Consider the following 21,094-nt stretch of genomic DNA (forward strand, 5'->3'; position numbering starts at 1 on the left):
ACCATGTTCTACGCCTGACTGCTGGGACCGCAGATCTCGTCGCCATCCACAATGACACGACACCGGAATGCCAACTGACCTTTTATGCTAATGATCCCTGGGGAGTCAGCAGATCAAGTAATGATTTGGCTGCTAGTAATTATTCTCTGTATGGATACGTATAGTCCCAGGAAATGCCAGCTTTCTAGTTGGTGAGGAAAATGCCTTTGGATGGTTTCTCGGTGTAAAGCTTTGCTCCCTGCGCGAGTCGTGACAAGCAAAGCAATGGTATCCGTAGACCTTTTCGTCAACAACTTATTGTGTTTCAACGGCATTCTTTGGAGTGCCGAAGGTACCTTGTCTTCTTCTCATATGCATCATGCAAGGCTGATGTGAAGGTATGCAAGTAATCATCATCATGGCTGAGTCCAATAGATCCGGGATTTCGGCCGAAGTATTGGTTTCCTGCAGGAAAGTAACGTTCTAGAATCAAAGGACCGCCATGGCCCTAAGCCTTGCTTGCTTGCATACCAATCGTGTGTAGTTCACGCCATGGTCCAATGGACGTTTTCGAATGAAAGATAACCGCTTCTCGCGATCCCCTCGACGCAAGGCGTTCTAGTACAACATGTGAGTACAACATGTGAAAGTCGACACTTCCAAAACTTTAGGAGTTAATTCGGCGAATCGCCAGGATGAAGTCAACCCAGCACTACGGATAGCTCCAATATGTATAATCTAGAGCACAGAGCGTCACTAGGGCCCTGAGGGATCCTCCTCGGAACATTTGCGCTCCCGTCCCGTCTGAGTCCCCGTGGTCCGCGGCCCCAGGTTTACTCAGCGACCCCGGCAGATACTATCAGTCAGCGGGGCCTGCCATCCTTTGTTAGAGACTCGACCCTGTCAAGGAAGTAGTTAGACGTTGAGTCGTGGACGATTCGAGCCATGACGGCCTTGGGTTTGGTTCGTTTCAGGAGATGAGTCTTGCGTCCGTTGTCTTCTAGCATCGTAGCGAAACGGCTACCAAGGTCGAGGTTGCTGGTAGTTGTTGTAGCTAGTCAGAGCTTGGTGATGCGGATGATGACATTGAGGATTGATGGTAAGCTGAGGGAAGAAAGGTTCAGTTTTTTAGAATAAGTCCAGGAAAGAGGATTAACACTGCCAGTTCTAGTCCACTGCAATAGTGACGATGACTCTACATGGATATGATGGACTTCGTAGCAAGATATCGCGACGGTTTGGAAGAGCATACCGAGATCCAAAACATGATGTGGAACTGAACGTAATGCATAAGGGCCATGGTGATATAAAAGTGATTGTTCTCCCAGATTTTCCCGGATTTTCTGGACAAACTTGTAGCGGGCCCAGGCTATAAGAGACAAGTAATGAGTCTCTCCTTCTGGCTTGATACCCGGCAGACTTCCTTTCAGCAGGGTTGGCAGAAGAAGCATATCCGACTGACGATTAACTCACTTTGCTTAGTGGTGGGATGGATTGTCTAGTAAGGATGAGGAGACAAGCAGGGACTTTTATAAAGAAGAGAATGAGAATTTTGGAAATTGAAAAGGGAATAAGAGATGCCTCACCCTTTCCATGCCCGTCAAATCCCTGAGGCTGTTTCATTCTACCCAGCTTGCTTCCTAGTCTCACCTTTCGCCATTACAGACACGTCAGCCATACCCCTCCTCCACCGCCGCCTCAGCCATCCTCCACCAGCGCCGCGCGCCAGGCCTCTGTATCTTGGGCAGCCTCGGCCGCTTGAGTCTCGTTACGCTGAAGCTCGTCATATATATCTCGGGCATGGCCCCTGGTCAACTCTATGTCGTATTGGTACTATCGTGTCGCCCTGTGCCTCGGACAAGGCTCCAAATCAGCTCTAATTTGGTCGTACTATCACTATCGTGCTGTTCTGCGCCCTGATTTGTCTTCACATGATATTCAGTAAGGAATTTAAAGACATGGAAGGCGACCACTTGTATAAGAATATCAATTTGACTTGCCTGTAAGAATAACCACACGCGTGGCTGTCTGCGATGCCAAATGGCCAGCCGTTCTCTGATATTTGCAGAAGCAGGACCAGCTAGTTGGAAGGATGACGCAGAGGATTGACCTACTAGAACGCACTGAGAACGTTTGGATATCGTGGTAGCAAAGTTCAAATTTGTAAGTAAGTAGGGATATAGTTATTCTCTTCCCCTTTTTATTCTTGGAGAACTTCCCGCCTCCTACGCGTGTAAGAGCAATCTGTATTTACTGAGCCTATTACTTGGCTTGTTCACCAGGATGACTAGTTGCTTGCTATCCTGAAGGATTTAAATCAGCATACATTTCTCTTCATCCCATGCAGATTAAAGGCGGTGTACAAGTACTCAAGTTGTCGGTTTGCTAGAGGCCTCTGCTGAATCTGGTGGAGAAACAGATTTGCCAACAGTTCAAAACCACAAGCATCATCGTATGACCAATGATACGAGCAGGTAGCTTGTACAGTACTGGATTGTAGATAGTGGCCTCGGTGATGCAGAGTGCTTGGCTTCGACAGTCAAGTACGCACCATCTCATTTGAGCCGTCCATCACGTGCGGCTTTATCACGAGATCTTCAACTGTACCAGGGAAAATACAGGCACTGGAGGAGACTAGCTTCCTTTCAACGCAGATGACATTGAGTCCTCATCTAATGTAGATACCGGCAAACTCCAAGGCGTCATGCCCGCCTCGTTGTCTGAGAAGTCTGTTTAAACTTTGCCAAACTTCTGCTTAAAGACATCCAACATCAGCAACGTCGTCTATCGTTTGCCTGTCACGGGTGGAGCCGTGGAAGAGATTAGCCTGTACCCAGATTCCACCGTCCAACCTTCAGTCCTCGTGGCAACAGGTCCCGTTGGGTTTTTCGAAATCAATCCTGGTCACATCGTGGGCAGGCAACACGAAGCTTAGTTACCCAGGCTGTTTCCCTGGGCAGTCACACAAACAGGAAACACGAATACTCTGCACCAATGCTGTGATCACTCCATAGCATTGCGAATCGCGTAGTTGAAATAGCTTCGTGAAGAGCGGTGTGAGTGCTCCTAAACTGTTATTCTTGGCTTTGAATATCAGAGTAGCATGCTCTGTTAGACACGATGTCCGGTGTTTGACCGCGATGCGCGAGGCAACCAGTCAAATACCAAGTCAACGATAGCTGTGCTGCCTTCAGCGGCTTCACCTCGGAGATCGACAACGTGCACATCATAGATGGTGCCAGAGCCAGCCTCGAATATCCATTGGATATCTGGGAAAGCTTCTCACCGCTCGATCGCTGCCTCTCATACCCGAAGAGGAGCCATCAAGCGACCCCTGACGATAGCGTTCGAAGACTACGAGCGGTATCACGTCAAAGATGCGTTGGCCACGATGGCGGCCAGTCTCCGGCTTGCTGCTCTCGGCAGGACCGCTCTGTAGCAGGCGTTACTCGATTTTTCTGGAAAGGAATGGTTGGCCGAATTCGGCTGGGAAGGTCGCTCATTCCGGCTCAAGGGCGCAGCATCGTCAGCTGGATGGCTGCAGTTGATCAGGCTACTAGCTTGCATTTCCAGAAGACTGGATATGCTTCTTGTTGGAGTGCCGATGTTCCGTGAAGTATTAGAGGTGGGACGAGGGGAAAGAGTGTGTATCAAGCAAACAAATGTCTGCGGCATCTCTTCCACTGTCCTGACGAAGTTGCACGGGACAGGTAGAGAGGCAATTTGCCGTTCCCGGTAGCACGATGAAAATCATCTGTGATCTGCCGTTGCATATCTGTGATTTGATACGTCGATATCCCTTGGCCGAAGACGCATGATATTCTATGGAAGATGTACGATCAGAACCGGCTCGGCTTGATACACATCTTCGAATATTTTCCTAGTGAAGGGAAGACAATCGTGTCCGCGGGCCGAGCGGACACGGCCGTCAGTTGTGACAAGTGACAAGGCCATCAAACGCCTGAACGGTACTACATGGTCATGGACATTCCTGTAAACCTCTTGTGTGTACAACTTAAGGGCATCTCTTCCTGTGCCTTCTGCCGCCTTGCTTTAACCGCACTGAAGATCTGGCTAGTGATGGGCCATGTTTGGTTTTTTTATGGCAAGTGCTGTCACGAGTGATTTCGTACTTCATATGGACTACTCAACTCCTGTGAACCGTCGGCAGCTCGTCTTACTTGCTGGAGTCGTTTTACTGGGGGAGACTGTATCACTGTGGCTCAAGACGAACAGCGATTAGGATGTGTTCAGGCACATACCATGGATTCTGTGTCTTCCTCATTGATCATTTTCTGGTAATACCTCCAGCTTTATCTGACCACGGTTGGTATCTCGTATAATCCACAATCGCCGTGGTGTATAACCGCGTACAACCACGGATGCTCGCACCGGGCCGCGTGGGCATACCGTCGGTTTCTTGCATCGTGATCCGTCTTTGATGGCAACTCTGCCAAGAGCGGTCTAGGCATATGATATACCACCGCCGTAACGATCAACAAGGGCGCCACGGGCTGTCTTCCCGAGATTCTATAAAACTCCCCCAAGGAATCATGTCAGTTCTATCCCTGAAGATTGAGAGACTCACATTCGAATTCACAACATCGCAAAGCTGCTAAGATATTTCTCAGCAAACAAAGTACCCATCATCGAAGCCTCTTTGAACGCTCATCATGGGATTCCTCACATTATTTCCTCTGTTGTCCTTACTTTCTCTCGTCACAGCATTGCCAGTACTAGAGACGCAGGAAGCCGCCAAGTTCCGGTATCCATGGAAAGACTTCACACTCAGCAACCTCGAGTCCGTCTGCCGTAAACAGAACGGAGACGAGCGGTACACCTGCACCCTCAAATGTGAGTAGTAATCAAGCCCGGTTGATCACCAGAACCACGCCGCGCGATGTGTGGCCTGGCTCGTTTCCACGCAATCCTCAAGACTAACTCCCGGGGCGGCCGCTCCCCTTGCCTAGTCGACGTTTACGACTTCAACACGGAAGACGTCGTGGAAGTCAGCGGAGCGCATTGTGGCACGGCCTGGCAATGGGACGGCGTCACCCCAAACCAGGGCCCGGATAACAACTACCCCAGCAACGGCGTCCTCTGCTGGAGCGCCGGTTCAGACGCCTTCCAGTTCAGGGTGGCAAGGTTTCGTTCCGCCTCGAACTTTGAACTCTACATCAACCACTTTTACAGGGACACGCGGTGAGTTCTTTTACCCGACCGAACCTTGCCTTCGTACTCGCAAGTCATTATAGAGTTTTGTCCTCCGTTCATTCGGCTGACGAGTCGAATTATCGACACCTTGTAGATACTTCAAGCCACCGTACGACGGGAGAAAGGCTCTGGTGAATATTATCATCCCAGATGCCCATCCCCTTCCACCAATGGCGCCGTATGTGCCTCCTGTGAATCAATTTGAATTCATAGCGACGGCAACGATCTCGAGACGCACAGACGGATTGTCATAGCGGTGTGCTGGTACTGATGGTGTTGTGTCAGTCTCCTGTACCTTTTTTAGAGAGTCGTACTGGTTTGTCGTAGGGGCGCTCGGTCGGAAGAACTTTCCGTCGTGTTTTAGTACCACCTCATGTTGTGGAAGTTGAGATGGTTTATTCGACCCCTGACCGGAATATTTGTGGGATAATGTCTAGTTTGGCGAAGAGGAACTTGGAAAGAAGAACCCAATGCAAGTATACACGGAGACCGCGCTGGTCACTGGTAATTGTGAAGTTCTAAAGGTGAAATGTGTGCTCATCGTGCATTCTCTTGCCCGTTAGTCGTTGATGAAAGGTGTCGAGGAACAGGGAGAATGGTTAAACGAGTATAGCTCGGACTTGTGAGTTACATTTGCCGCAAGGCCACCCTCGGGCTTTGGAGTTCACTATGTTGCCAAAGAAGCGCCGAGGAAAAAGGCATTTAAGCTCATCGAGAATGAGTAAAGGTTTTGCCGAGTTGGTCACGATAATTGTTTTTGGCATTTGCGGGCGGAGCCATGATTAATTGACGTGTTCTCGAACGAGACTATACGCGCGTCTGATATATAACTTGATCGACGGAACCAGAGAGCGGCACAATTGCTTGTCTCCGACGATTTGCGGGGGTGCTTCTCGGTTCCCGGTAACGACCATCAAGCTTTTTGGATTCGCCAAGAGATGCAACCACATGTCTTGTTCTCTCTTGGCTTGTTTTGAACATCACACTGGCGATCGGTTCATCCTCCACCCCCGCAGACTCCAGAGATAGCTCGCCCCTCCCCTCCTCGAAAAGCACAGCGGATAGGAAAGCGAAAGAATCAGCGATCATGATGTACGGCGGACGATCGACAAATCATATTCTCAAAACCCATTGGGGCATTACACCCTGCTCTACACCAACGCCGTTAACCAATGACAAGCTTAGACCCAGGAGCGACTAGACCACGAGGTTCTGGGATGGCAAACCACGGAAGAGATAGCGTACGACGACCGAGTGGGTATTTGTGTATTGTTCGTCGAAAGAAGGTTAACGGTTCCTGCATTGCACTCCTCCACGGACCATAACTTAGATATTAGTCTTCCCGCCGGCAAGTTGCGAAGACGGGTAAGGGGCAGGGTTCCTGTGTTGAAACATGCAGATTTGCAATTGTTTTGGAAACCTGTAACCTTAAGTCGGATCAAAACGCGAGTAGAAATGTTGGGACGAAGAAGGCCTCCGCCGCGAGAATCCTACGACAAGTTCTGTCACAACTGTCGCACCTGTCCCAGTTGGAGCATTGAGTTCTTCGAGGGGAGATCCAGTTCCCGGCGGTAAGGGGGAACCTTTCGATGCCCGGCCGAGACGGGCACTTCTGTATGGTAGGACCTGAATCTCTCTCTGTTGACCCGTGATCATTTTCGTCCCAATCGGCTCTTGTTGCGTTTCCTCAGACGTTATACAAGCTGGTCCCGTAATCCGCATGTGCTTCTGATTTCCCCTTCCATCCATAGCTGGGCTATCTGGTTTCTTCCTCCCCCGCCGCGCTCTCTCACGTTCGGACCTCTGCGAGAAACGAACGAACGGCGCCCGATAATATCACCAACCCATCCTCGTGCCCCTCACAGTAAAGAGAAAAGGAAGAGCACCCAGAATGGCGCCTCTCAAAGCCCTTCTGGCCCTCGCGGCTGCCTTCATCGGCATCGAAGCCCGCCTCATGTCCAGGGCAGCCGCGCTCGCCAACGGCGTCCATATGACGAACATGGCCGCCGACGACCAGCAGATCAACCTCCAGATCGGCATCAAGCTGCAAAACATTGACAAGCTGGAGCCCATGCTGAGGGACGTCTCCGACCCAGACAGCCCCAACTACGGCAAGTACCTGACGGCGGCTCAGGTCAACGACATGTTCAAGCCGGCCGAGGCCTCGGTCAAGGCCATCCAGACCTGGCTCGCCAACGAGAACGTCACCGACGTATCGTACACGGACAACGGCCGCTTCGTCAACTTTGCGACCAACGTTGGCACGGCGAACAAGATGCTCGGCGCCACTTTCGCGTACTATGACGTCCAGGGCACCATGAAGCTGCGGACAACCGAGTACTCCATCCCGAACGCGATGACGGAGCACATTGAGCTGGTGACGCCCACGACATACTTTGGCAATATGAAGTCCGACCCGGCCTTCACAAACGCCCAGCTGCCGCAGATGCCCGCACCGCTCTCTCGCAGGCAGGGCACCGGGCCCAGTGCGACCGCAAACTGCTCCAAGGTCTTCGCACCGGCCTGCTTCGAGCTGGCATACAACTACGGCGCCTACCAGGCCGACCCGGCGGCAGGCAGCCGCGTCGGTTTCGCCAGCTTCCTCAACCAGTCCGCCCGCCAGGACGACCTCACGGCCTTCCTGGGCAGGTTCCAGCTGCCACCTCAAAAGTTCACCAGTGTCCTCGTCAACGGCGGACAGGATCACCAGGACCCCAAGGGCGCCATCGGCGAGGCCAACCTCGACGCCCAGGTCATGGCCGCCGCCGTCAAGACCCTCCCGATCACACAGTATCTCACAGGCGGCAAGCCGCCCCTGGTGCCCAACCTGCGCACGCCGACGCAGGCAGACAACCAGAACGAGCCGTTTCTCGACTTTTACCAGTTCATGATGACGCAGGAGAACGACAAGATCCCGCAGGTGCTCTCCGTCTCGTACGGCGACGACGAGCAGACCGTCCCCATCGAGTACGCCACGCGCGTGTGCAACCTCATCGGCATGATGGGCCTGCGCGGCGTCAGCGTCCTCGAGTCCAGCGGCGACACGGGTGTCGGCGCACCGTGCCGCGCCAACGACGGCAGCAACACACCGCAGTTCACACCGCAGTTCCCCGCGACGTGCCCGTACATCACCGCCGTCGGCGGCACCCAGACATTCGGGCCCGAGACCACGTGGGTGGCGTCCGGCAGCGGCTTCAGCAATTACTTCAAGCAGGCGTGGTACCAGGAGACGATGGTGGCCCAATACCTCCAGACCGGCATTCCTGCCGACGTGAAGGCGTACTACCAGCCCTTTGCCAACTTCACCGGCCGCGGGTTCCCTGATATCGCAGCTCACTCCGCCAGCCCCCCGTTCGCCATCGTCAACGCCAACAAGCTTGTTGGAACCGGTGGCACCTCGGCTTCCGCCCCGTTGATGGCCGGCCTCGTCGGACTTCTAAACGACGCCAGGATCCGCGCCGGACAGCCGACCATGGGCTTCATGAACCCGTGGCTGTATAAGAGAGGATTCAAGGGCCTCACCGACGTCACGACCGGCTTCGCCCAGGGTTGCGGCGGTACGGACTTGCAGTCGGGCAAGCCGTTGCAAGGGTCTGGTGTCATTCCCTTTGCGACATGGAACGGCACTCAGGGTTGGGATCCCGTGACAGGACTCGGCCTTCCCAACTTTGAGGAGATGAAGAAGATTGCTCTTACTAAATAGAATCGCTTTGCCTTCTCTCGAGCCGAAATGATTGGCACTTTGAAGTTCATTTCAGAGGCTGGCTAGCCTAATCGTAAATACACTTGAATTACTGTTACCATCTCATTCTCCTGCCAGAAGCCTCTTTTGACATGCTGAGCTCTGTGACAGAAGCTCGATGATCAAGCATAATCTGCCAAGCTGATGCCGAATAGAAGGAATCAGCCACGAGCGAATCACAACTATGCCAAGGGCACTTGCAAACCAACATAAGCAACTTTGCCAATTTATGCGGTGTCGTTTCTGACATCCACTTGGCCATCGCGGAAGAGACCAAGAATAGGCAGAGGCAGAGATCAGACGTGAAAGAATCGGAAATTTAATTCGCCAGGGTCCGACGAAAAGGAAGCTTTTGCTCAAGATAGGGCTGGGAAGCTGGGGATGAGAGACAAGAGGACAGACAGAGTGAAACAAGACTTTCTTGTCGACTTCCCCAAAAGGAACCTAGTTCCAAGGGTCCTGCGATGCGATCCCGAGGCCGTGGGAATGGCTTCGCACGCATATCATGAGCCGGCTATTCTCGTCGCGTGGCTTGCCTGACAGATTCGATTTCCCGAATTTGACCATAGATCGTTTTCGAGTTTCGATAGCGTACTCTCGGCGGGTGGCAAGGTCCAAGGTCCGAGCCCCGCGCCGGTCTCGCGGCTGGCTGACAGCTGAAGTCTTGGCGACAAAAAAGAGGCTTTTCAGGGGGAAATTCGATTCTCCTGAAGGGACTGACTCTCTAGAAACTTTTGTGCAAAAGTTCTTTCAGTACGCGGCGAGTACGTCTGAACTGTGACATTTCCCTGAGTTTACTTTCTTGAGCACGGTCACGTGCCAGACGCGACCGTGTACTTAAACGCTTAGACCGTGTCCCTTCCCTAGGGAGGGACAACAAAGACACTACACGTTTAACTATACCTATCTTCTTCTTGCTTTGCTCTTCCGTATTGCTCTTCAATCGTTTCACTTAATCGACCAAACCACCCGAGCCGTGTAGTAACCCGGCTCGGCCACAGTCCTACCCCCTCTGTCAGAGACGGCTCTGTCAGAGAGACTGTGTCATGAACGGTACCCCCCCGAATTATAATCGGCTACCTACTAGACCAACTTTAATAAGCAATTCTATTAGGTAATATAAAATAATTGACTTTAGCCCTAGTTTTATTTTAATAGATTACTAATTATAGCCCTATTATATAATATTTATATCTTTATATAACGTGGTTTACCAGTCAGCCGCGCATTTCCTTATTGCATACTAAATTGTATATTTACCTAATTTCTTTGAATAATAACTAATTAGAAAGATTTCAGTATCTTTATAATATATTTAAAATATAACTAGTTAAATTTAATAAAAAAAGACACTTTGATTTTTTTATATTGAAATAAGTAGTGGAATAGAAAAATGGGTCTTTGATAAGGATAAAATATTTACTCTTTCTCTAAATAGAAATTAATTTTTAAAACTTTTTATTTAGTTTAGTGACTCTTATCAAAGACTAATAAAAAAGTTTGAACGTTATATAACCAACAATGAAAAAGATATTAATTATATAATGTAGACGACTTAGTATACGATAAGGAAATGCGCGGCTGACTGGTAAACCACATTAGTTATATATTAATTTATTTATTTACTTATATACCTTACATAATTAATTAACCTAATTATTAATTAATAGACAATAATGGCTAAATTTAATTGCCCTAGCTAACCTATTAATTGATAGAACTGCTTACTAAAGTTGGTCTAGTAGGTAGCCGATTATAATTCAGGGGTGCCGTTCAGACGTACTCGTACGCGGCTGTCTTTCAGCTGGCCTTTCCGGATAGAGGGGTATTGCCGTCTTCACTCTTGCAAAGCGCAGTAAACCGCGCTGTCCAAGACGTGGAGCGCTTTGTTGATCCGATGCCCACGCGTCGTTACGACGGACGATCTAGCCAGCTGTCAAAGTCCCTTCTCGAGAGTCGACACCTTGGTCCAAGATTGCTTTTCACCAATTTTTTCATGTCTTTCGTTGGTTTGAAGGGTCCAGCAAAAAACCCCAGCAAATGCAGGCCGAGGCGGGAAAGAAGCTGCTAAAGTGGCTAGAGTCTTATCGTTTGACAAAGTCGATGTGTATCAACAATCCAGACCGAATGGTCACAGGAAGCGGGACCAGGCTGCGAGAGGAGCGCGAGTCCAACTCATGTGGGCGGCCGCATTATCAATGTGATGAACTCGTCCTTGCTAGGGATTCAGATTTAGCAGCTTTACGCGAAAAAAGCAGTGCTTCAGGCGGACCTCGAAAAAAGAGTTTTTCGCAATGCAAGCACGGATTATACGATTATTCCGGCTCCGGACTGCCTAATCGGGTATAGCGCGTCGCCGCCTACTCTCCTTCCCACGCCAATTAACCATACTTGCCTAACTTTCTATCCTATACACTACTTTTACTATACGTATCTTCTATCACTATATACGTCTTTTATTATTACAGGTATTTTCTATTAATACGGGTACTTTCTACTACTACGGGCGCCTTTTACTACCTAATACGGGCACTTTCTACTAATATTACGCATAATAAAGGGAAGGTATGTATAATAAAGAGAAGGTATACGTAATAGGAAGATAAGTACTAGGCGCAGTACTTACCTAACCCAGGTAGTAAGTAGGGTCTATAAAAAAGGGCCAGTCTTTATAGATCATAGTGATGATTTTGGCTAATAAACAATCCTATTCCTTTTTTAATAGTGTGATCTATCCCATCGAGTGCTGTTGGGCTACAGATACATTGCTCCACTCTTTTACCCACTCTTAACCCCTCACATCAGGAATACATGACAGTACGTCATTTACCCCTAGGAATCCCTGGCTTCCCTTCACCACCAAAATCGCCTATCTACACATGCCAATTCGTCACGATGGCCTCGAGCGACGATAGTGACTCTGAAGGGTCTGTACATTCCTGTATCAACGTTGCGATACTTCCTGAAGCCCTCTGGTTGCTTGTCTTGTAACAAAAAACGAATAGCATTAGGCGAAGTCACACGGAACTTGCGAAGAGATAGGAGAAAGAAGACGAGGTCAGGATGCAAGCAGTGTGGGGTTGCGATTTGTAACTCTGATGATTGCTGGTACCTCTATCACACTCAAAATATATAGGCAACCGAAATACCTTTCAAATAGGGCCATTGATTGGTCGAGAAAACTCTTGGCTGCCCTTGAGTGGTCAGGATCCCTTCTGTGAATGTATCTGTAGCCCAACAGCACTCGATGGGATAGTTAAGCGAAATTTTTTAGTTGTACCCTAAAAAAGCATGCTGTGCTTTGCGCCAGACGTTAGAAACAAGGATGCTTGACGCAGACCTGGATCCCTAGTCCTTGCCTGCAGCAGCCAGCAAGAACTTTGCTTCTATCCGCCTGTCTGTGGCGAGGCTAGTTGATATCTCTCCCGAGATGAAGACATTTCCGTGTAATTATGTTGCGTATGCTAAAATGGATTCTCTCGGGAAGGGCAATGGTCCAGCAGCCTTTGGCGCAAAAAGAAAGAAAAAAGGAGAAACTAGTGAATAAGGGTCTGCCACTTTTCCAAGTTTCTGGCGGTGTTTTCGTTCTCGGTCCCAGCGCTGCTAGATGCCGCGAGCCGCCTGGTCTCGACCTTTTGCCGGAGTCCGACGTGGGACCAGCTAAGGTCTGGAAGGACGAAGGCTGCTCTGGTCCCTGGAAAACTCAGGGCTGCAACCCTTGCAATCTTTCACGATGTCCTGAACAACTGTATGGCAACCCAAATCTGGCTGAAAACTATGAGTTCGTGAGGTTGACGAGATGGGGCGGTGCAAGGATTCGATTGGACAATTCTGGGGCGGAGATATCGTGAACCGGGAAAATTGCATGCGGGATAGCAATAGTCGAAGACGGGATCTGCGCAGGCTCAGGGGTTGGCTAGATAGGCAGTACAAACACGCCGAAAGCTGAAGTTGATGCAGAAGGCCTGGTAGGCTCGCTACGCGAAGAGAGTGCAATTGCCACCTCCATCGTCAATCCGATAGAGATACTGAGCGGAAAGCTGAAGCCAACAGTTGTTGGGTAGTCTTTGCTCAAGAGCTGAGACAGGCAGACAGAGACTATTCGTAAATCGCTGGGCTGAGAGTCTTGTCGTCCATTGTCAAGCAATCCACAGTGGACGCTGGCAGCAAGACCGTTCTGGGGCAGTGTCGACCTAGAAAAGAGCCCAGAGACTTGGCTCATTTGGGATAGAAGGCCGACACTTACGTTTCTTGTTTCCTTTCAGCAAATTCAGCGTCATGGAGCCTTTCTTGTGTGCTTGTCAAAGTCGCTCGCGTCTTTGTTGGGATTCGCCGCACCCATTGTTCGACTTGTTCGGACTGCTCAGGCCTCTAGCGCAGAACATGGCCGGGATGGCGAAACGACTGCATACATACTCGGTAGACCGAAGTCGAAAGATGAAGCGATGATACCCAAGTGGATTTGAAGCAGCTGAGGTCATGGGAAAGACCGAAAAAACGCCACGGTCGGGATGAATGGGAATCGGCGCGACCAGAGGTTGGGAAGTTGGGAACTTCAGACCATTATTCTCCATTGTGCAGCATTGCAGCACAAACGTAGCTGAAAGTCGAGGTTTGGACGTATCATAGTCGAGCCTGGTGCCTAGAAAAGCAAGATAGTCGTATGCAGCCACATGGTATCTGCAGCGTTGCAGTGGGTGTTGCGGGCGAAAGATTCTGGATGTTTGATTGTCGTGACCTGAGGCGGAAAGGACCAGTAGCACTGCTTACACGCCGGCCGCTTCCCGAAGAGCCCGATAGGCGGGCGGGCCGCCCTGATATACGAATAAGCCATTCAAATTACATAGGTAGTGGATCACGCCATTCAGTTGGACATCTTTTAGGGTAATGAGTACGCAACTAAACAGCACAACGAGCTATACGCATAATGACATCTTTGTTTCTGCAAGGCACAGGCGGGAGGGAAGGTGCCGGTGGAAGGATGCCGAGGCCGCCGAAGCAACCAAGACACACCAAGACACCACCTTATCTAACCATATGCGGAAACGATATCTGGGATCTGCCGCCATCCGTGACTGCGCTGCCTTGCAATCTGCATCGCCCATCAACACCTTCGGCGTGCCAGCGTGCCAATGTGCCTAGCTTTCCCGTCCCTCCTCCACCCTCTTTCACTCGGCTTCCTTCCGCCACCACTGTACGACCAACACATCTATCTACGACGTACATGGGATGGGCCTGGTCTACAGACTACACACAAACACTGTTTGTACGCCATACCACCCCTGGAAATCGGCAGGACCAGGCAATGTCACAGGTTCAGCAAGCCACTCTTGCCCACCTAATCTCTACCCATCTCATCTCAATCATCCCATATTGACAATTCCGCCCGAACCTCGCCACTACTTGGGATGACAGCTGTTTCCCGTCTTACGTCCAAATCCCCCCTCAAGTCATTCTGCGAGTTACCGTCATGCATGGCTCTCGGACGAGACAACGACTGTGAGCATACCATTCCCGAAACATTGTTGCATGCCTTCGTGGAAAATACCGTATTGTTCCAAAAAGCAAGCAACAACGGGAAGCCAACTCCATTTGGGTTCACGAGGCAAAAATCCACCTCCACCGAAACACACAAACCCTCTGTGAGGACTCGGTCTGAAGATCGCTGTTATTGTACGAGCGTCCCCCCACCCGCGACGCAGAGACAACGGGAAGCCTAGAGAGTAGAGACACACTCGGCCCGGACAGCGTTTTGTCTCTCCCAACGTGGATATATTCGCAGTTCCTGGGCTGCTGGCCCAAGTGGTTGACGAATAAGGTTACCAAGACCTCGGAAGGTCCTGCCAGCTTGCCGTGACTAGGGGTGGGGTCTGGGCAGAAAGTGGCTAGACGCCCAGAATCAGTCGTCCTGCAGCTTGCGGTATGCCAATTTTAGCGCCCACACCCAGGTTGGCTGGCGCAAGCCAAGCAAACGAGCGGAGGATTTCAATGGTCCAAGACCTCTCGGGGGCTTGCTTTGCGGCAAGGCTAGGCTTGGTCAGGAAAGGACGAGAAAAAGGCCTTTTCCTCTCTCGGCTGTTGATATCAACTAGTCGTCTTGCGCTCTTACACGACTTCCTTGGAAGCACAATCAGAGCCTCAGGAGACGGCCAATTTAGACTACGCTAAGTCAGGACGGCTCTGGTCGTTCCTGAGCTAGACTGCCCATCATCCGCCGTTCTTCTGTTTCTAACCTTTTTGTAATTGCTAGCATGGTGTTGATCACCAACAGCGCTGAAATTTTCTCTGGCCGGCTTCTACTACCATGTCTCCGGCTTGGGCGAGTGCCCTGATCAACATTGCCGTTGCTGGTGTCTAGTCCTAGGCAGATTCTTTGGCCTGACGAGAACTCTTTCGCGATCTTCCCGTGTCGTCCCGCTGGCCCAGTGGCCCGTAATCAACTCGCTTATTCCAGATCGGTATCATCATCATGGTACGGAGTACTCGACCACGTCGACTAAGGCGACGCCGATGAGCTAGCATGCTTTTGCCTTCACAGGGGTGGTTATGGCTGTTTCTCAGTCTAACGGCTTGGCCATGCAACGCTTGGGGAGGCACCGCTCGTTGCGATAAGGCCTCGACGCTCCTTTGTCGCCTCCATCCACGCTACCCCCTCACGATGGGGGAAAGCTTCTCTCCTTCTTTGTACCTGACTACCGGCTTTCCACCCAACGCACGGGTGGCGCCAGTTTTCTAAGCACCAGAGTCAGGAATCATGCCGCTTGTCACCAGTCCCATCTCAGCTAGGAGTCCGCCTTGAACGGACGACTTAGGCTTGTGAAACCCAAGTTTGCGTGCGTGGTCGACCGGCGAGTGCTGGCGAGGCCAACCATTGTTTGTCCCCCCCCTCCTCGATACGATCCTTGACTAACGCCTTTCATTGCCGCATTGGAGGCGTCCATGGCCGCCCATATAGTTTTTGGCGTACTCAGCTAGACCAGACAATATTCCTCTCAGCTCCCGGTGCCCCCGTCTATGCAGCTTGACTAGACCTTTGTCCCCAGGATAGATGCCTTCCGCGCTTGCAGAGTCTCTACTATGGTCCCGTCTCACATATCATGAACCGATTTCCCATCCCCCTGAACTACTAGTTACCCTGAACAACAATCACTCCTTTCGCTTACACTCACTCATCCTGTTCTTTCTTCACCTCAAGGTAGGAAGTGGTTTGAGCAGTTTGTGGTTCGTTCGTTTCACAGTCTCCACAAGATGAAGGCTTTCAAGACCTACTTCGCGCCCGACCAGGCGTCGGGCCAACCCGCGACCGAAACGTCGAAGCCGAATACACTGCAACCGCTTGCACCGCAGCCGAAGCCGCAGGCGGCCCAGAGACCAGCTCCTTACCGGACACACAGCGCCAGAACATCCGCTCGACAGTCGACAGTGAGCTTGGCGCTCACTGCTGGTATGAGGGACAAGCATGCCAGCAGCATCATGGATCTCAGGGCAGACGTCACTGTACACAGTATCTATCAGGACCAGCTCAGGAAGATGTATGCTTCGGCATGGAACTTGGGGGAGGGTGTTGTTCTCAAGAAGGGCCGTAACGATTATGTCTGCGCTCCTCCTCAGCTATCTACGGTACCGAATGGGTTCTTCGATATGGCGACCCAGCTCAACGTCAGCGTAAGTACTCGAAGAGTGTCGGAATAATAGCCAATTCTGACCACCTGCTTAGTGTGCCATGACGGTCAACACACCCTTCATTCAGTCCATCATTCACGGAATCCTGAATCGCGGCGAACTCTTGAGCTCCATCCCTCTTGCCGGGGGTTTGCAGCTTCAGGTCCTCCAGAGGATGACCGATCTGCCCAGGTGTCAGAAGCATCACTTTGCAGCTTTTATTCTCGACCCTCCTGTTCTCACCGTCTGGGATGACGATGCCAATAAACTTCAAGCCCGTGCAGAGAGCCTGGAGCACATGATTATCTCATACATCTGGCGTAACGAGGGAGGCGAGGCCGAGGAGAGTGACGAGAAGAACGAGAAGCAGCCCGGCATTAACGTCGAGGAACTCTCACCTGCTGCGCTTGAAGAGGCTCTCAAGGCCGAGGTACGGCCAGTCCGATTGACCAGTTGCATAATGGTTTCGTTGGGACTTTGCTTGTCTGTGGTATGTCTGGGTCTCGGTTATCGGAACCTGGCCCTACAGTCCACCGTTGACGGCAGCTACATGCGTTGGGCGCTCGTGGCGGTTACCCCAATCACGCTTTTTATCAGTCTTGTGAGTATTGGAAACCTTAAGTGTCTTGTTGCCACCAACTAACAAACCGCAAGTTCTTCTTCTTGTCTATTGCCGGAAACGTCTTCCAGATTTTCGGTCCCATCTCGTCGGTTCACGCAAACTCCAAGAACTACTCTGGTAAGGCGCCGCGCCGCCTTAGCCCTCATCGAGGCGAACTTCCTCATGTTACCATCCAGATGCCTGTCTATAAGGAGGGTCTGAACGCTGTCATCAAGCCCACGGTTCTGTCTCTTAAGACTGCCATCTCCACCTATGAGATGCAGGGCGGTTCCGCTAGCATCTTTGTCAACGACGACGGCATGCAGCTCATCAGTGAGGATGAAGCCTCGGCACGCAGGGAATTCTACGAGGAGCACAACATGGGATGGGTTGCTCGCCCTGGCCATAACCCCAAGCCTGCGGACCCCAGCGTGCAGCCTTTCATCCGCAGAGGCAGATTCAAGAAGGCCTCCAATATGAACTACGCCCTGATGACTAGTAACAAGGTTGAAGAGAAGCTCAAGCACATCAACCGCGGAAGCAGGTGGAGTCAGGACAGTGAGGATCAAGCCTACGAGCAAGCTCTTGCCGAGGTTCTCGACGAGTCTGAGGGCCGAACCTGGGCTGAGGGCAACATCCGCATGGGTGACTATATTCTTCTTATCGACTCTGATACCCGTGTTCCGCGTGACTGCTTTTTGGATGCCGTCAGCGAGATGGAGGCCTCCCCCGAGGTTGCCATCATTCAGTACACTTCCGGTGTTATGCGGGTTTCCGACTCATTCTTCGAGAAGGCGTAAGTACGATCGAGCCGTCATTCCACACATACCAGCTAACTCCTTTCACAGTGTCACATGGTTCACGCAGATGATTTACACCATCATCACCTTCGCCGTCGCCAACGGCGATATCTCCCCCTTCGTCGGTCACAATGCTATCCTCCGCTGGTCTGCTCTCCAAGATGCTGCTTCCTACATGGAGGATGGCTACGAGAAGTTCTGGTCCGAGTCTCACGTCTCCGAGGATTTCGATATGGCCTTGCGTCTTCAGACTTCGGGTTACACTATCCGTTATGGCGCTTACACCGGCGATGGCTTCCAAGAGGGTGTCTCGCTCACAGTCTACGACGAGTTGGCCCGCTGGGAGAAGTACGCCTACGGATGTAACGAGCTGCTGTTCCACCCCTTCCGTTTCTGGATCACTCGTGGCCCCTTCACACCCCTCTTCAGACGCTTCATCTGCTCCAATATTGCCTTCTACAGAAAGGTTACGATTTTGTCCTACATCGGCACCTACTACGCCATTGGAGCATCTTGGATTCTTACTCTTATGAACTACTTCCTTACGGGATGGTTTTGGGGCTACTACGACAAGTACTACCTTGATTCCTTCGCCATCTTCTTGTCCATCATGGTGGTTTTCCCGCTCACTGGCAATGTCGCCTTGGCTGTGCTCAGGTACAGACTGGGCCAGAAGTCCCTCCTCGGAGCCCGTAAGTTTCCCTCTCAACTTCAGGACAGAAGCCAGACAGCTAACATTTGAAACGTAGTCTGGGACAACTTCAAGTGGATGCCCATTTTCACCATCTTCCTCGGCGGAATCTCGCTCCATGTCTCCAAGGCTTTGCTTTGCCATTTCTTCGAGATCGATATCCAGTGGGGCGCCACCTCCAAGGAAGTCGAGAATTGCAACTTCATGGAGGAAATTCCCAAGATCATCAAGAGCTTCGCGGGCACGTTTGTCTTCACAGCACTTGGGATCGCCCTCATCGTTTGTGGATACTACGTCTTCCCCCAACAGTGGCAGATTCGCTGGCTATCGACAATCTTCCCTGTGGGGATGTCCATCGCTTCGCACTTTTGCCTCCCGGTACTCCTCAACCCGGCTTTGATGAAGTTCACCTTCTAAACCAGCACACCTTACGCGACCATTTAATGAACATACCATTTTCTAGATATGGCATCTATAGACGGACGGAGTTTAAATTTGGCAGACGGGATCCTCCATGGAGATATAGACTGTTGGCAGCGTTTTTGATGGGTCTTGTACTCACTTTTTCCATTCCATCTGGTCTTGATGATGACGAGCATCGTCATGGATACAGCACGATTTAATGTTTTCAATCTCTATATATACCAGGCATATCCACAGATATCCAATCAAAGAAGATAAATAAAAGCGTCCCTTTTGAGAACACTGCCAGCGACCTGAAGTCCCACACAACACCCCGAGAGTTCATTCACTTGGCATCTGGCTACTGGCTTGAGGTGGTGAACATTGCAAAGGCAGAATCGCAGCGGCGAGCCAACTCTAAAGCAGTCTCCGCCATCAAACCCAAATGTACATGCCTCTCGTGAGAGAGACACACTCATGGCTCAAACCCATGTTTTCGAATCCGACTTCAAGCGGCTGCCTGGTAAGGGTCAATAGACCAGCCGATACTGCTGGTGATAATGATCTTAAGGTCACTATGGAGCAATCACACCTTCGATCCCTCGATTTTCTCTGGACCTCATGAGAAGATACCTGATCTGGCAGTAGATGAAATTTCGCAGTATTTCAGACAGCGAGTCTTCGCAGATTTCCGTCGTGAAGAGCCCTAAGCCAACACCAACATCTAACTGCGCATTCTTCTCCTCAAAGTAAAACGATCAAAAATTGCCCATGACCAACAATCACAGTAAAACGCCGTGTGAAAAATGCCCCGACCGTTCTTCAAGCTCTCTCTTTTTTGGTGAACCCAAAACGCCGTTCCAAATGTGCCAAACATGAAAACCTAGAGGGTGTTAAGAGCAGCAGCACCGCCACCACCACAGCCATTACCTCCCATGACCCTCCCGCCCCTCCTCTCCAATTCTCTTACAGCCAGACAGACCCATCTAACTGTTCGTCGCAAAGAGGGTATCTTCGTCGCGCAGGTACTCGCCGGCGTCAGATTGTCTGAAGCAAACAACACCAGTGGGATCGAGACGGCGCGCCTCGGCCGTGGAGCGGGCGGTGACGCCGAAGCCGAGGGGCTTGTCGTCCATGGCGTAGACGATGACGCCCTGGTGCTCGGGGCAGTCGTCGGACCAGCGGCCGACGTGGGCCTTTACGATGTTTCCACCGTACAGGAAGGGCATTTCTCCGTTGGGCTGAAGGTTGCCCGGTTAGCATATCTGTTCCACTATCCATGCTTGAACTCGAGAACGAATATGACATACCTTGACCCAAATCTTGTATCTTGCGTGCTCGCCGAGGACCGGGAGGGCGGTGATGTGCAGGCGGAACTTGCCAGTCTTTGTGAACTTTCCTATATTGCGCAACAGGGAGTGGTCATTAGTCCATGTGTACGCAGAGAGTTGATGAGAGGTTGGGTTGGCTTTGCGCGCGAGGAACATACCGAGGCAGATGCCGATGCTGAGGAGCTTATCGCGAGCGATGCTGGTCGCCAGGTTCGCAACGGAGAGGCGCACGTAGTAGACACGGTCGCGGATCATGCGAAAGACGTAACGATCGGGCTCGGGGCCGTTGTCGAGCGGGGCGATGAGGTTCTTCAGCGAGCTTCCCATGTAGCTGGCCAGCTTGTTGAAGAGGGTCTCGGTCTCTTTTTCTGTGAGGGGACGCATCTTGGGATCTGTGGTATTGTTTGACTTCGAATGTGTTCGGTTCGGTGTCTGCGGACTTGTGTTGAGGACTCGGCGAGCTTTCTTGGACGAGAACTTTCACAGTCGAATGTGCCGTTACCGAAAGGTGGGATGCCAGGTGCATCGCGATGCGAAAAAGGTTGGAGTAGCGGCAGAAACCCAAAAAATTTCGGGCGGTCTGAGGGTGTTCCGGGGTTTCCATTGGTCCAATGGCCAAAACCTCCACTAAAAAGTTCTCGATGGTCCCTCTTCCCGCTGTTGGCGGTCCTA

The 21,094-nt window shown here is 51.2% G+C and overlaps 4 protein-coding genes across 4 annotated transcripts; 3 read left to right on the top strand and 1 right to left on the bottom strand.

Annotated features, from left to right (window-relative positions):
* Nucleotides 1-4,652: 4,652 nt before the first annotated feature.
* On the top strand, nt 4,653-5,447 carry BDP81DRAFT_458626 (uncharacterized protein; the record flags this gene model as incomplete). The annotated part of the gene is made up of 3 exons (XM_060593437.1): nt 4,653-4,833; nt 4,950-5,181; nt 5,288-5,447. 3 exons carry the CDS (start codon nt 4,653-4,655, stop codon nt 5,445-5,447), a joined length of 573 nt encoding a protein of 190 aa, XP_060449123.1.
* Nucleotides 5,448-7,147: 1,700 nt separating this feature from the next.
* On the top strand, nt 7,148-8,896 carry BDP81DRAFT_368373 (Pro-kumamolisin; the record flags this gene model as incomplete). The annotated part of the gene is made up of 1 exon (XM_060586558.1): nt 7,148-8,896. One exon carries the CDS (start codon nt 7,148-7,150, stop codon nt 8,894-8,896), a length of 1,749 nt encoding a protein of 582 aa, XP_060449124.1.
* Nucleotides 8,897-16,183: 7,287 nt separating this feature from the next.
* On the top strand, nt 16,184-19,106 carry BDP81DRAFT_458628 (glycosyl transferase family group 2-domain-containing protein; the record flags this gene model as incomplete). Its single annotated transcript, XM_060593438.1, has 5 exons — nt 16,184-16,600; nt 16,653-17,198; nt 17,252-17,994; nt 18,047-18,690; nt 18,748-19,106. The coding sequence occupies 5 exons, from the start codon at nt 16,184-16,186 to the stop codon at nt 19,104-19,106; spliced, it is 2,709 nt and encodes a 902-aa protein (XP_060449125.1).
* A 971-nt stretch (nt 19,107-20,077) lies between these two features.
* BDP81DRAFT_312382 (60S ribosome subunit biogenesis protein NIP7) lies at nt 20,078-20,806 on the bottom strand (the record flags this gene model as incomplete). Its single annotated transcript, XM_060583798.1, has 3 exons — nt 20,078-20,332; nt 20,402-20,490; nt 20,581-20,806. 3 exons carry the CDS (start codon nt 20,804-20,806, stop codon nt 20,078-20,080), a joined length of 570 nt encoding a protein of 189 aa, XP_060449126.1.
* Nucleotides 20,807-21,094: the final 288 nt, after the last annotated feature.

Source organism: Colletotrichum phormii (assembly GCF_030913505.1).
Source record: "Colletotrichum phormii strain CBS 102054 chromosome Unknown BDP81scaffold_4, whole genome shotgun sequence".
Lineage (NCBI taxonomy): Eukaryota > Fungi > Ascomycota > Sordariomycetes > Glomerellales > Glomerellaceae > Colletotrichum > Colletotrichum phormii.